The sequence below is a fragment of the Jatropha curcas genome, chromosome 2 (assembly GCF_041381405.1).
Source record: "Jatropha curcas cultivar XTBG-Jc1 chromosome 2, XTBG_Jcur_1.0, whole genome shotgun sequence".
In the NCBI taxonomy this organism is placed as follows: domain Eukaryota; kingdom Viridiplantae; phylum Streptophyta; class Magnoliopsida; order Malpighiales; family Euphorbiaceae; genus Jatropha; species Jatropha curcas.
The window spans coordinates 5360625-5376931 of NC_143152.1; the positions used below are offsets into that span (position 1 = coordinate 5360625).

The 16307-nt window shown below is 33.5% G+C and overlaps 2 protein-coding genes across 5 annotated transcripts; one reads left to right on the top strand and one right to left on the bottom strand.

Moving 5' to 3' along the window:
• Positions 1–1194: 1194 nt before the first annotated feature.
• Positions 1195–4218, bottom strand: LOC105635803 (transcription elongation factor SPT4 homolog 2). 2 transcript variants are annotated; one of them, XM_012218913.3, is made up of 6 exons: positions 4059–4218; positions 3888–3979; positions 3674–3729; positions 3325–3450; positions 2353–2414; positions 1195–1527 (listed from the first exon to the last, which is right to left on the bottom strand). In XM_012218913.3, exons 1-6 carry the CDS (start codon positions 4146–4148, stop codon positions 1477–1479), a joined length of 477 nt encoding a protein of 158 aa, XP_012074303.1. In that variant the 5' UTR covers positions 4149–4218; the 3' UTR covers positions 1195–1476. The 2 variants fall into 2 exon arrangements, with proteins under 2 accessions (XP_012074303.1, XP_012074304.1); XM_012218914.3 differs by lacking the exon at positions 3325–3450.
• Positions 4219–4505: 287 nt separating this feature from the next.
• LOC105635804 (RNA helicase family protein) lies at positions 4506–12377 on the top strand. 3 transcript variants are annotated; one of them, XM_012218915.4, is made up of 16 exons: positions 4506–4906; positions 5374–5519; positions 5887–5986; positions 6064–6288; positions 6391–6486; positions 7192–7467; positions 7849–8052; positions 8185–8343; positions 8907–8999; positions 9257–9471; positions 10184–10343; positions 10450–10723; positions 10809–11001; positions 11093–11279; positions 11491–11859; positions 11964–12377. In XM_012218915.4, the coding sequence occupies exons 1-16, from the start codon at positions 4583–4585 to the stop codon at positions 12093–12095; spliced, it is 3153 nt and encodes a 1050-aa protein (XP_012074305.1). In that variant the 5' UTR covers positions 4506–4582; the 3' UTR covers positions 12096–12377. The 3 variants fall into 3 exon arrangements, with proteins under 3 accessions (XP_012074305.1, XP_020535656.1, XP_089573944.1); XM_020679997.3 differs by lacking the exon at positions 4506–4906 and having other exon boundaries at positions 5380–5519; positions 5883–5986; XM_089717818.1 differs by lacking the exon at positions 4506–4906 and having other exon boundaries at positions 5383–5523; positions 5883–5986.
• The last annotated feature ends 3930 nt before the right edge of the window (positions 12378–16307 follow it).

The window sequence follows — 16307 nt, forward strand, 5'->3', positions numbered from 1 at the left end:
TAACCTAGCAATATGTGTCAATATTCATATTAATACATGTTTTATAAACTCAAAATCATCGGATCAAAGTATATACTTCATATATTATCTTTCTCTATTTCATATTTATTTATTTATTTTAATAAATTATACAATCCGAACCTAATTATAGTTTTAATCAATATCAATACAAGAATTCTCAAAATTATATATACATGGAATAATCAGAGGCTAAATTGGTTCACAGTGTTCAATTTGATATTTTTTTATTATTATTTTAAGCAAGTTCTTAAAATGGTTGAAGATGTCAAATGTAACAATTTTGCATCCCACTAAACAACTTAGAATCAAATTGCATGCATGCATCAGTTCACCCCAAACTTTACAATATTTTATAATTTCACTTTAATTTGATATCTATGTCAATTTTATCATGATTTCGATATTTTACTGCAACCGTGGCATCCCTCGTGCCACCAAAGCTGATCGAGTTGGTTTGCTAAAGAGCTAGTCGTGTTTGTAGATATTAAATTTTAGTTTCAAGCTGATGGATAATACGACTAACAAAATGCGTTCAATCACTGAATTAATTCTTTTATGGGCTCATAAGAAGAATGTTAGTTCTTAAATTATTTTTCTTTTGTTCTCAGAAGTGGTATACAAAACAATACTCAAATTGCTAGTTGTGTTGCCTCTTTTTGTCAAGTTCCCAATTCCAAATTAACCCATTTCGACTTTTTATCTCTTAATTAGTTATGAAATTTGGTTCAAATTTTTGTATGAGCTCTGAATCTAGTTGTTCTGTTTATAGACAGAAAGCCATGGAAATCTTCTGAGTCGCTCAGTAGGATTATATTGGCGAAGGTCCAATTGATGCACCTGTTGAAGCAAAAGATGTATGGGAGGTAATTTCTCAATCTAATGCTTTCGTAGCAAGTTTGTTAAGACTTAATAAGTGTTTTCTAACTCATGCCTCTTCTAATAAATGTTCGGCATTCTCCCTGAGCAGTGAGCATGTTCGGGACCTTGCAAAAATCAAAATGAACTGGAAAATATCAAATTATATATCCATATCAAGAAATTAAAAAGTGATTAATTAGAAAAAAAAAAAAAAAAAAAAAAAAAACCTTACCATTCCAATATTAAAACCCTTGCTGTGAAAGTAATCTGCCAAAGATTTAATACGATATGGAAATGATAGACTTGCTAACTATGAAAAGGACAAAAGTAAGAAAATCCATTTTCTGAAAGAATTCTTAATAAGTCATTGTCTAGACAAAAACCAAACTTCCAAATTAGGTATTAGCCGAATCTAGAATCTCCATGTCCACAAGACGTGAACACTGAAGTACATACAGCATTACTAGCCAGGTAAGCTTACACCAGATACCTACTGCACATTCACTCGAGAAAGCTGACAACCTGTGGGTCTCTGAAAGTTGAGGGTGTTCAACTCATTCTTAAACATGATGGACAAAAAAAAAATCAACTGGACACTCATACACGTTTTGGTGGAATGTATTGTACACGTTCATCTTCACATAAATTCTGCAAGAAGCCCAACAGAATGGACAATTTTAGATGATGCACAACATACAAATAAGAAAATGAACATACAAATTAACAGTATAAAAGATCAAATAAAATGCAGCCACAAAAAAAATGCTTAGCAGCCAAAAAGACATCAAGTGGCTAATGAAATTCAACCTGCAGTTGTCATGTAAAACAAAATCTTCATGAATCACATTCCACTTTGCTCCCAAAGTAAAGGAAAAAAAACAAACAAACAAAAAGAGAAGAAAGGGAAAGAAGACGAAAAGAAGGGTTGAGGAGGCAGAGAAGGGATGTTGAAGAACCATCAAAATATGCAGCAATTAGCATAACCAGACTAAATGGTGCAAGCAAGTGAATCCTGGAAACAGTAACCTGAAACACACCAGTACAACTTTCTCTGAAATCTTGCAATTTAAAAGTTCCATAAACTCAAAATGTAAAGAGACCACTAAGCACAGTTCAAGTTGCAAAAATAACTAGCAAGACAAACAAACATAAACACCAGTAAAATTAACAAGCAACACCCCACTTTTCTCAAACTTAACTTATAAAATAGCAAATCAACTTCAATATGTTCACACTTAAGAGATAGCTAATTCGGATGGATCGTTCAAACTATTAATCCCCTTAAGTCAGAAACAAGTTAGCAGTAAATCAGCTTATTCGGCTTATACTTTGCATGCATAAGTCAGTATTCAGTTAATCCTCTTAACCTTTGAGTGACTGAATACATGGAAAAACTATTTTCTTAAGTGTGAAATCATTTTTATTACCGAGTAATATAAATTGCAGTGACTAAAAAGAATAGAAGATACAAACCTGCAAGTCCTCTGGCAGTGCCTCTGAGACAGCAAGAGTGTAGCAACCAGGAACAAATCTTCCTGCAAAAGATTTAAGAAAAAAGTATCTCAGAGAAGAGGATTATGGCCTAGTACAACAAATCTACATGTGACAATACATGAAAATGATGAAAACATCACCATATTCCTAGAGGGAAAAACACATTCAAGGTCACAAGCACCGGCATGCTTATGTAAAATTATGCCTTCGGATGTCTAAATATTGTGTATATATGCTTTTTGAATGTGCATGTACGTCTCTAGCTCTATGGCCTGCATGGTATATCCCAAATAATCGAATGCCCCAAGTACTTTTCATATTGGAAACACAACAAAAAGGGATGGATATATGTGATTATTGGACTACTGTACCAAAAGAAGAGAAAAAATACAGTGAAAGATGACATATAATGGTAGAAAACCAATCTTAAAATTAACAATTTTTCAAGTTGCACTACTAGCAATAATATGCAGAACAAGCCTCACAGCTAAAGATCTTCACGCCATTATAAAGGAACATTAACACTAATAGGACCTGGACCTGGACCTTGTTGAAAGTGCACCGCCTCTCTCTCTCTCTCTCTCTCTCTCTCTCTCTCTCTCTCTCTCTCTCTACAATGATCTCTACTTTTTCATTGTTGCTCAACCACAAAGTTAACATGTGGCTATGATTTATTGTTGACCATGAAATCAACAACTCAAAGCTAGTATATATAAGTGAGTCGAGTAAGAAAGAGATTGGTGAGTGAAGTGAAAGGAAGAAGAAAGATTGAGGAAAAATTAGAGTGTGTTTGACTAGCGATACTCAAAATTCTAGCATTATAGTGTAGTTACTCTTAATAAAAGCGACTTTCAATTTAGTCCATCTTTCTCCCTTTTCATTTTCAACAAACCTGAAGTAAAATCCGTAAATAAAACATCAAATCAATTTAAATAGGACCTGGACATGAACCTGAATCAGAAATCCAAAATAGAACATTAAACCAATCTGAAATCCTTCCGCCGCATCTCCTAACTTTGTAGGTATTCAGACTCGGTATAAAAAATAATCTTGTTCTCCCACAAGAATCCTTAAATCCTTGTAAATCATAAATTCAAGGGGTAAAAAGCACTGATAAGACAAAATAGCATGAATCTCTTCAAAATTTTAAGATCATATTGCATGTTGCCTAATAAGGCTAGAAACGAGTGAAAAAAATATGACATAGATAACTAGTTTGTGAGAGAAGAAAATGAAATAATAGACTTGAAATGGAAAAATAAAGATGTAAGCAGAGCAACAGCAGAAATGTCCCTCGTACCAATTCTCAGCCAGCGAGCAGCCCAGCTTCTACTTGGGTCCATGACAGAAATTATCCTAGAAAGATGCCAGCAACAAGCAAAGCATTAAAAAAGAATATAGCGATGTAGAGAATGTTTACAGTTTAAAAGAATACATTAGCATTTACACAACAACTAAAGATTTTAAAAGAAGTATAGTGTTGCATATGAATAATTAAAGATATAAATCAATACCCATTAAAGTTGGGAGTAGTGCAGTCAACCACACGCTCATGATCTTCATCCATCTTAAAGAAGGGGCAATTCTCGCATCCAGACTCTCTAAACTGCAATAGAATCATATCCCCTTCATATATACAACCCATAATGTGGCTACATAAGGGGAATGGAAAAGAGGGAAGTGACCTGATCATAGGTTTTGACGAGGCGGCAACGAAGACAAGCCCTCAGCTCATGACCAAAGCTAGTCGGAATTTGTGCCGGTGCGCTTCCCATTCTCTTCTTCGTCTAATTTGTCTGCTCTTGCAAGATTGCGATAAGAAAGAAAAACATAACACGCTCGAGTCTTGAGCGACTATAATTTTGAGATGGATTGGGTTGATATAACATTGGGCTTAACTCAGGTAGCCCAATTCACCATTGGGCTTCACCTTAGCCTTTTCATAGCAAAACGAAGAAAATTTGTTCCGTCGTGTTTCCTGTTGACTTTTGCCGTAAACTAGAGCAACCATATCCTAAAAGCTGGTCGTTTGGTTTCAAAACTTCTTTTGCTCACACATAAGTATAATGAACGAAACGAACACTCTTAGAGATATTTCATTTGTCGTTTTTTGTTTGATATAAACACGTAAACAAGCCATCGTCTATGTGCCTTTCCCCGTCAGCAGCAGCAGCGCCTTTGCCGTATGAACGAATTCCTCTTAACTTAAATGTCTCTGTGCTTACTAAGCACTAAATCTTCCTTCACTTCAACTTTCACTTTCACTTTCTTTTGCAAACGTTTCCTACTGCTAGCCGCGCCCATTTCTGCATCAGCTTTCTCACCTTTTCACCTGCAGATCTCAACACTCGCCATGTCTCGCCGCCCCAACTTCCAGGGAGGCCGCCGAGGTGGAGGTGGAGGTGGAGGTGGCGGTAGCAGCTCCCCTGGTCGCGGCGGCGGAGGACGTGGAGGAGGAAGAGGAGGACGTGGTGAGCAGCGTTGGTGGGACCCTGTGTGGCGGGCGGAGCGCTTGAGACAGAAAGCTGCTGAGGTATTGGTGATTATGGAATCGACAATTTTGCATTTTCTTTAGGGTTTTAGTTGGTTCAGCCGTTCAGCTGCTTTGAAGTTAGCCACATAGTCGAATTGAACGATGCATTTGCTAGACGTTTAAATGTTTGATAACTTGATTGCTAATGATTATGAAAACCAAATGGAAAGTAAACTGTGAAATGTCATTGTTTCAAAAACTAAAAGTATCTGTAGAAGTAAATTAAAAACCATGACTCAGCTGAGAAAAATTTTTTCTAAGGAAAGTAAACTATGTAGGGTAGGGAATTGAAGAAAGTTCAAGGCTGAGTTATTTCTAAATTTGTTTTCTCCAATGCCATCAAGAGTTATAGATTCATCTCTCTTTATTTTCGAGATAATGCATTTTGCAGATTGCAAAACGGAGATTTCTCTGTTTAGTTTCTATTTAGCAAGTATAAGTCCTTTATGTGATGTTCTTATCTATAGATGGAAGTTCTCGATGAGAATGAATGGTGGGATAAGATGGAGAAACTGAAGAATGGAAGGGATCAAGAGATGATAGTTAAGAGAAATTATAGCCGTTCTGACCAGCAAACTCTCTCTGACATGGCTTATGAAATGGGTCTTTACTTGTAAGTTATTTGAACTGATTACCTTATTTTATTAAGAGTTGCATTTGGAATTATTACGATGAACATTTAGGAAACAGTATAATGATGTATGCAAAGATAAAAACTACAAAGACACCCAAATTTAAAATGTATATTGTATCTTATTGCGGTGAAGGAATATTGTGATCTGTCTGGAGGTTCCTTTGTCCAATCTGTGTAAAGTTTGCTCCAATATTATGTCTTTGTAATTGATTTATGTCTTTGTTTACTCTGTCATAAGTTGAAGCATATGTAAATAATTTTGTTTTTATGTAGGCTTAATTTTTTTTTACTTTGGAGCTTCATCTTACAAGTCTTTTTCTTGATTTTTGTACTTGCGGGAAGGAAGCCATGCATATAATAAAGGACAGACACTTGTGCTTAGCAAATTTCCATTGCCAAATTATCGAGCTGATCTTGATGAGCGTCATGGATCAACACAGAAAGAAGTAAAAATATGCACCTATATAAGACTTTAATGTCATTTTTGACTTAAACAATTATTCTCATTCTGATATTTTTACAGATCCAAATGTCTGCTGAGACTGAGAGAAGAGTTGGAAATCTTTTGAACAGCTCACAGAGTCAGAGGGCAGCACCTGCAAATGATTTTGGTGCAGCAGCATCTAGTCAGGGGGACAAACAACCATCAGCTGGCGTAAAGATAATGAAACCTGTCCCTGACTTGGAGACAGATTCTACTAAGGAGAAACTCAGCATTGAATTGAAGCAGAGGCAGGACAAAATAATGGTAGATTTGCTGATCTTGTAATGAGGTGGTTGTTTACCTTTGACATTTACTAGGTGTGTCAGACGTTGAAACATTTACCCTATCATTTATTTACTGCTTCAGGCAAGTAATAATATGAAGGAAATGCAGTCTTTTAGAGAAAAGCTACCTGCATTCAAAGTGAAAGGCGAGTTTCTGAAAGCTGTTGCGGGAAATCAGGTACATTTTCTTTTGTCCAGATCAAGGTTGCTTTTTTTAAAAGAAAATTATCATGAATAAGGGAAGAAAAAAATTTTGTTCCTTGGGATTCACAATTTCCCAGTTTTTAAGTAACTCTGTCCATTTATTTTAATTCTTAAATGAAGGCTATTGTTTAGATATGATCATATGGGTTTTAATACCAGTTTGATGTAAATCTATTATATTGTCATATTAAATTTTTCTCACTAATGTCTACATCACAATGCTTTGCCATGGTATCTTGTTGTCTGATGTGAGTTGCTAACCATTTTAGTAAAGCAATATGCTTTTATGCCCTGGGTCCTATATATGATGGTCTACGATTCATGCGTTGAAATTTTAATAAACTTCTCATGCCTGGGGACAAAATAACTTAAATTTTAGGGGAAGATAACAGAGTGTTCTTGTGACTCATGTGATGAACAACTTTACGTAGATTCTTCAATGAATAAAATATAGTATAACTGGTCTGTAGTGTCTCTTACTCACTGATTGAGGATTATCAACAACTATTAGCATCTGATTGAGGATTTTGATATTCTCTCTCTCACTCTAAGTTTCTTTCCCACGTCATCATTTTGAATTTTCAACAAATTGTTTGAAGAAAAATTTTATGCCTTCATGAATGTTTGTATAAATAATAATCTTTAGCGGATTTTCATTGCCTTTGTTTGAATATTGCAGGTTTTAGTAATTTCAGGGGAGACAGGATGTGGTAAAACAACACAACTTCCCCAGTATGTATTGGAAGAGGAGATTACACATCTGCGTGGTGCTGATTGCAACATAATATGCACTCAACCACGTCGCATATCAGCCATATCCATTGCAGCTCGAATTTCATCTGAAAGAGGAGAGAATCTTGGTCAAACTGTTGGTTATCATATTCGCTTGGAGGAAAAGCGATCTGCTGAAACCCGTCTACTATTTTGCACAACTGGTGTTTTACTTCGGCAGTTGGTAATTGTTGTTACTCATGCATCTCCAGTTACTGCATGAGGCTTAGGCATATGTAATTCCTCACAGGTCTTTTATATCCATGCTTAGCTCTCAACATTCCTGGACTTGGACTTGTCTGGGATAAGTTAACCTAAGCATACTTTTAAACATATTGTGTAATTGGTGGTACAATATTGATTGGCTGCCAGTCTGCTTTGTGCATTACTAGTGGCCTTAATGTTGAAAGTGAAATCTTAGATTTCTCAAAGCAGCAAATTAAGGAAGTAACTAAGTTCATAGTCCTTATTTCTTTATTATTCCTTCTTGTTAGGAACTTATTTGTTCTTGCCCACTTCTAACATTTTATTTTCTGCTTGTTTTAAATTTGATGTTGAACTGCAGATTCAGGATCCTGAATTGACTGGTGTGACCCATTTGTTAGTGGATGAAATCCATGAAAGAGGCATGAATGAGGACTTTCTATTGATTATTTTGCGAGATCTTCTTCCTCGGCGTCCAGATTTGCGTCTTATTCTAATGAGTGCTACCATTAATGCTGGCTTGTTCTCGAAGTACTTTGGAAATGCTCCAACTATTCATATACTGGTATTTGATCATTGTGATTAATAGCAAGGAGACATGCTTCCTTTTTTCTCCAGCATGTTGAATATGCAGCAGGATGCAGCTATTCAATTTTCTTTTGCTTTTTATAATTAATTTCTTCTGATATGTTGGCAGGGATTTACTTTCCCAGTGACAGAGTTATTTCTGGAAGACATATTGGAGAAATCTCGTTATAAAATCCAATCAGAGTCTGGCAACTTTCAGGGGAATTCAAGGAGGAGAAGGAGAAGGGAGCAAGATTCCAAGAAAGATCCTTTAACTGAATTGTTTGAGGCAATACTCAAACTGTCTGAACTACAAATCTTATAATATATACCTCTCCATCTTGCTCTCTATTAATAACCTTTCAAGGAGTTTAGATCATGTAAATGATGTATTTTAATGGATCACTATTGCATTAGGTGTTTGTATATAGAAGTTGCAGAATTTCACATTAATTATGTTTCATTTGAGTTAGTTTCATACCCCAAAGAAAAGCAGCAAAAAGCAAGTACTGAAAAGGAATAGTTTGTGTCTATAGTATGACCATAGGGCATTAGTTTCATCTTGCATCTATGTAAAGTGAATTGGAGATTATTGCAGTCAGAATCTCAATTTCATATTTGTTGAATTGTGCATAGACATTCAGAGACATCACAACAACAATGCCATTTGAATTTATTTATTTATCTAATTTGTAGTATTAGTTTTCTGATTATTGTACTTAGTTCTTTTTTATTTTATTGGGTGGTATTTTGGGGGGCAATTTTCTGAATCATCTGCTTGTGTTAGAAGTTTTGAGTGGAAATCTTTGTTCATCATGAGGAGCTTATACTCACTGGGGCATCGCTATGCAGGATGTTGATATTGACTCTGAATACAAGAATTACAGCACATCTACTCGAACTTCTCTTGAAGCTTGGTCGGGTTCAGAGCTTGACTTGGGTCTGGTTTGTACTTTGAGAAATCAATTTTGATGCATGTGCTTCATTGTAACAGAGAAAATTTTCATTCTCAAAGAGAATTACAGTGTATCTGAAAGTTTGCTTTGTTATTTGCTTTTGTTTATTGTTAATGTTGAAGGATACCTTGTATAATGTAATTAACCTGGTATCTCCTTTCATAGTCTCATGCATTGTGACAATAATTTAATTGAAAGTGCTACTCTACAATGTTATGGTTGTTTTTTTGAAACTTGTTTTATTAGGTGGAAGCGGCAATTGAATACATTTGTCGCCATGAAGGAGATGGTGCAATTCTTGTATTTCTTACTGGCTGGGATGAGATTTCCAAGCTGCTTGACAAGATTAAAGGAAATAAACTTCTGGGAGACCAAAGCAAGTTTCTAGTCCTTCCCCTGCATGGTTCAATGCCTACAGTTAATCAACGTGAAATTTTTGATCGTCCTCCCCCTAACAAGCGGTAAATATCCTTATGGTATTAATTCTATATGGTTCATTCTTTAGGATATCTACAGGAAAAAAATAAACTTTTTGAAAATCACTGGTTGCTAATTTGATGATATCTCCTTGTCCATATTGCATGATGAGCTGCTATGATTGCTCTTCAGGATCAGGATCACTTATATAAACAAATATTCAGCCAAAAGTTATGGTGCCTTTTGATTTAATTGGACATGGTAAATGCTAGGCTTAAAATTGTAAAGTTTCTAATTGCTGAAAACTCATTGGGATTCAAGAGGGTGGGATGTTGTTTCTAGCCATTTGAATTGGAAAATCTGACCAGCTGCAGTGCTGCAACCTCATTTTCTTATTATAGGCTGCCTAAATTAGAAAATGTTTCTTGTGACCTCAGTCACCCTACTGCTGAAAAAGCTTGTAAGCAATTTTATTCATCTGTTTCCATTCTTTCAGGTACGATTCCTTTGTACCTTGCATTGCATGTGATCTGAGGTCGAATTCCTTAGTATGTTTGTTTGTCTCAACATTGATTAGTTGACATAGCTATCTTCTTAGGATGACAAGAAATAACAGCTTTATTTGCATGTTTCTTTTGCAATTGAGCACTTCTTATTGCCTACCTGTTAACTGACACTCAGTTATGAGAAATTAGATTTTCCTTTCTCTTGAATCCCTTCTCAATATAAAATCCCCTATTCTTTAATTTTTTGCAGAAAAATTGTACTTGCAACAAATATTGCAGAGAGTAGTATCACAATAGATGACGTTGTGTATGTTATAGATTGTGGAAAGGCAAAGGAAACCAGTTATGATGCTCTAAACAAGCTGGCTTGTCTGTTACCATCATGGATTTCAAAGGCTTCAGCACATCAGGTATTGATTTTCACTGCCAAAGCATAATGGGAACTAAATATTTGAGTTACTCATCTGTCAGCCCACAATTTAAAAGACTCTTGTTTCTTGTACGATGAAATTTCAGAGACGTGGTCGTGCTGGCCGTGTGCGACCTGGAGTTTGCTATAGACTGTATCCAAAAATTATCCATGACGCAATGCTTCAGTATCAGTTACCTGAAATTCTCCGAACACCTCTGCAAGAGCTATGTCTGCACATCAAAAGTCTGCAGCTTGGAGCTGTTGGATCTTTTTTGGCAAAGGCACTTCAACCCCCAGATCCTCTTTCTGTTCAAAATGCTATTGAACTTCTTAAAACCATTGGTGCTTTAGATGATAACGAGGAGCTTACTCCACTTGGTATGTACTCTTTGATTTTTCTTGCGTCTGTTTTATATATTTTGCTCTGGGATATTGCTGAAGTCTAAATTAATAAGCTTAACAGGTCACCACCTCTGTACTCTACCCCTAGACCCAAATATCGGAAAGATGCTTCTGATGGGGTGTGTCTTTCAATGCCTCAATCCTGCTTTAACAATTGCAGCTGCTCTTGCACATCGTAACCCATTTGTTCTCCCAATAGATAGGAAAACTGAAGCTGATGCTGCAAAAAGATCCTTTGCTGGTGATTCTTGCAGGTTTTGTTTTTAATGCCTTTATGTTCTAATTGCAGAAGTTGGTTGCGATATGACACAATTATGATGTTGGAAAATGTGTTCGTTAATGCAGTGACCACATTGCACTTGTTAAAGCTTTTGAAGGATATAAGGAAGCAAAACGTACTCGGAATGAAAGAGCATTTTGTTGGGAGAAATTTTTATCCCCGATAACATTGCAGATGATGGAGGACATGCGAGAGCAGTTTTTGAACTTACTATCGGACATTGGTTTTGTGGACAAATCCAGGGGTGCTAGTGTAAGCTTGTAGATTTTTATATTTTTCATGTTCCAAATTGGGATTCTATTTGTGATAGCGTGATTTGGTCATTTCTTTGATTCCACTGGACTTATCTGTCTATCTCCATCTTCTATTCTTCTGCACTTTATCTGTAGCATGAACTGCATCATATGGCATGTCTTTTTGAATTCAGGATAATAGATTAATTGATGTATATTGCTTCATGCAGGCTTACAATCAGTATAGCCATGACTTAGAGATGGTATCAGCAATCCTTTGTGCTGGACTTTACCCAAATGTTGTGCAGTGCAAAAGAAGAGGAAAACGGACAGCATTATACACTAAAGAAGTTGGGAAAGTTGACATCCATCCTGCATCTGTAAATGCAGGGGTTCATCTCTTCCCTCTGCCATACATGGTTTACAGTAAAAAGGTGAAAACAACTGGCATTTATATCCGGGACTCAACAAACATATCCGATTATGCTCTGCTTTTGTTTGGTGGTAATCTCATTCCTAGTAAAGATGGTGAAGGTATTGAGATGCTTGGAGGTTACCTCCATTTTTCTGCATCGAGAAGTGTATTGGAGTTGATACAGGTAAAGATTTACTCTTACTTCTTGCTTATGCAACTTTTCACTGTTAAATATATGCAAGCATGTTGAATATGGTGCGACTGAATTTTGGTAATTGGGTTTTGCAGCAATTACGGGCAGAACTCGACAAGCTTCTGAAGAGGAAGATTGAGGACCCAAGCTTGGACATTTCAGTTGAGGGAAAGGGAGTTGTCTCTGCTGTGGTTGAGTTGTTGCACAATTACAATCTACGCCGCTGAATCTTCGAGTTTCTTTCAGGACTAACATCTTATAATAGCAGTCCTGCCATTTGCTTAAAATTTTTTCTTACTGAATATTTATATAACATAGTAAAATAACTTCTGGTTCAAGAAGGTAAGAGAGCTGTTTTTTTGAGTTATTTGCACAGTTTTCTTTCAGGGCTCGAGCTATTTATTGCGATGTGCATTGTTAATGAGGGAACAAGTGCCAGATTTATATATGTAATTGGTAACAATTACTAACAAAAGAAGAGGGCAAATGGGGCTTTTGCATTTTCTCAATTTGATGAGTTCTTAGAAACAAGGCGAACTTGAACTAACTCTTAAATAATGTTTTTAATTAGTGAATATGTTTGCAAACTTGAACCTTAACCAATGCAATGCAAACAATCGAGTTTCCAGTGAGCAATCAAGAAGCCTGAGAATCTACACCTCAAGAGAAGGCAACGAGTCTATTGTTTACAGAGAAGCCCGACTAGGGATGATCAAATGACCCGATCGGAATAGTGGTGGATCGGTTATGGATCGGATTGGGATCGTACAAATATAGCATAATCTGATCCGTAAAAGGTAATTTTATTTTATTTTTATATATTTCTAAAATTGTTGATTATAATTCGAGATGTGCAATTGGTTTTATTCTTCTTTTTTTTCTTTTCCATTTATATTTTAAATCATTATCTCTAACTCTTTCACCATTTTCACATTTTTTTTATCTCTACTTCAAACAAAAGAATATAAGACGAACATTACAATCACTAGCATGATTTCTTTTGTGTTTAGTAATTCGTAAAGTCTCTTTTAATTGTCATAGTATACAATATTTCAATTATTGTTAAGAATTTTTTTATTTTCAAGCACAATAAATGATATGAATTCTTATTAAATTATTGTTTTGTTTTCATTTTTCTTTTAAACATAATAAAACGGATAATATCTTATTCAACCCGATCCGCTTCGACATTTGATTCAATTCGAATTCGAGCGGAGCGGGAATGGATATGGATATATGAATATTTTCGCGGCTCGGATGTGAATTTTGCATAATCCGATCCGAATCCGATCCATGATCATCCCTAATCCCGACCCCTCAAAATGCATATGGTGGGAGGATATGGTGGGAGGAGGATAAAGTGCTTTTTTTTTAGTATTAGAGAAATAGAGATTTGATCTTAGATAATGTATTTATCACTTGATTATGTCATGGTATGCGAGAGAAAAGTAAGGCTGTGCTTTAGATTCCATCATGTTATTTCTCAATTTTAAGTCAGTAACAGTAACCAACAAAATGTCGTAAGGTTATTATTGGATATTAACAAATAATGACATCACCCATGGCTCTCTCTCTCCAAAATTTAAAATCCTAAAGAGCTCTCTTTTCTTCTTCTTCTTCCACTGGCGGCCATTGGTGAGCTCTTACTGGTGATCACTCTTTTTTCCCTTTTTTGCTATTTTTTTCTTTTTTCACAAATAATCTTCAAATCTGAGTTATTGTCTTCAATTTCTTGGGATTTATTATTGTTTATATCTTGAAATTTTATTTTCAGATTTAGTTTTGAGTTTTTTTTTCCAATGGAACGAAGAAATTTGAAGGGTAATGAATAGTCACTAAGTTTAGTGGAGCAAACGATCATCTATGACACAAATATTATGCTTTGTCAACTTGATCAAATACTTTAAATCAAGATTGTGTTTTTTTTATTTTTTATATAATTGGTTTATTATTAGATTTCATATACAAAAATATAAAAATACATTGATTTATATTTCATATCTGCATACAGTTTTCTCTTAATAAAATTTATAATTTGATTTCTTCTATAACCAACAAATGTGGACCAGATGCCTAATATATACGAATATCCTGAATTAGTGAATTTCATATATCTTTATGATCTCACCCTATTTTGACTTCTTTCTTTTTGTCGTCTGTACTCCAATTTGACTTTTTTAACAATAGCGCTCTTAATTTGCAATTAACAAATAAAAATTTGAAAAAAAAATCCATTAGTCTAAACAAATAATGTTGCACAAATTAGTTTTCAAAAAAAGAAATGCTGCACAAATTAAATTTTACTTTTTAAAATAAATGTGCTAATTAATAATTTAATAACACAAATTTTTATTTATCATCAAAATACCCAAAGCACACATAAAAATTTAATTAATAAAATATACATTTTTTAATTACATATTTTGTTTTATATTTTCTATATTTTAAATATGAAAATCCTAATTATGGTAATTTTTTATTGATAGTATGTCAAATTATTTTTTTAAATAAATAAATAACTTATTAATTATTTTTATTACATCTTAAATATCATATTTTTAAATTTATAAATGTGTCGCTCACTAAATGTGAATATAATTTGATATTCAAAAAAAATTTAAAATTTTATCTTTATTATTAATTTTTAAGAAAATAGAAATCATTTTTTATACATCCCTAATTGCAATTGAATATTTACTATTACTACAGATGATAGAATTCGGGATAAAATTAGAAAGTCAAAATAAAATAAAATTAAAAAAATATATAAAGTTGAAGGTATTTTGATAATTAGGCCTAGACCGGATTAGTTGGGGGCTTGCGCGTTGTAAAATTTTTTATTCCCAAAATGAGAAATATGGATTTTCTTTCTTATTTTATTCGTTATTTTTGTGTTTACAATTTTTTTTTCAACGAGAATTTTCTAGCTATCATGTAAAAAAATCTGCTGTCTTTTTGCATTTTATGCTTTTAGCGACACAGAAATTAAGTCTTTCTAGTTTTATCATTTTGTATGTGAATGCAATCAATGAGCAATTTTTGCCTATACATTTTGGAGAAATTCTCACTTCTATTATTATTTTTTTATAGTGTTAATCTCCTTGACGAATTATATGCTACAAGTGAGGTCAAGTCGACTAGCGTGGGCTTCTTGCCAAGCGAGGCATCACGCTTCTGTCCACCATGGTTAGATAGTAATTATATAACTCAAGTGAGAATGTCCCATTCTAGGAAATTTCATAAGCTATTATACATAATTATATTATTTTGAGATTTTTCCTTATAAAAACTGCCATTTATATTATTTTTACGCCATAACTTAAAAAATTTTAAAGTTCAAAATTTAAGATCTGTTGATTAATAACCTTTTATTTAGCTTATAATGTTTATGCTAGTATTCAAAATTTGAGAAAACGGATTGTGAAATGTTGCTTCATTTAGCATTTCATGAAATGCTATTTTAATTGTTGACAAGACATATAATACATATTAAAATAATTAATTTCAACGAACAAGCCTTATGGCTCGTTTAATTCAGCAGTTCATACCAACTGATAGCGGTTGTTGATAACCGATGGCTGATGGCTAATGGTTGCTAGCTGATAGCAGTTAGCTGATTATTGTTTATGTTTGGTAAAATTTTTTCAGCAGTTGATATATAATGTGTATGTATATCTTTTTAATTTAATGTGAATATATTATTTTTTATTTTAATGTATTATATAAATAAAAATATTAATTAAATTTTAAAATAATATTTAAGAAAATTTTTTAAATAATTATAAACAAAATTGTGATAAAAATATTAATTTGAAAAACAAATAATTTTATAAATAATTATTTTTTATGAGGTTAATAAAGTTAGAAATAATATAAATATATAAATAAGTTATCAGCTAATATGAAAAAAACTTATAAACATAGTTTATAAAAACAATAGCTGATTGAGACTTTTATCAATTGTTTGATTAAAAAAAGTTTATCAAACACTTATAACTTAGAGCATCTCCAATGTAACTATGGATTGTTACTGATGTGTTTTAATAAATAAAAGTTGTGAATGGTGATGTGGTTGAATGTATATTTATAAATGTTATATTTTAAAAATGATTATCCAATGCATTAAAAATAAATCAATTTCAGCGTGAAAAATAATTTTGAGCGCAAATAAAAAAAAGACATAAAGAAAAATAAAAAAATAAGAAAAAAAATGAATAAATAGGAAAATAAAGAACAAAAATAGATAGTGTGATAGATAATGTCTCTTTTTGTTTTTGACATATCAGACTCACAGATTACAATATTGTATAAATCAACTAAACTAAACTCACCCTTAGTATAAAAAATTATTTTTTCTTTCTCTATTTTCCTCCTAATTCACAATTATTATTTACCTTCACATAATAATACTACAACAATTCTATTTAAGGTAAATAGTT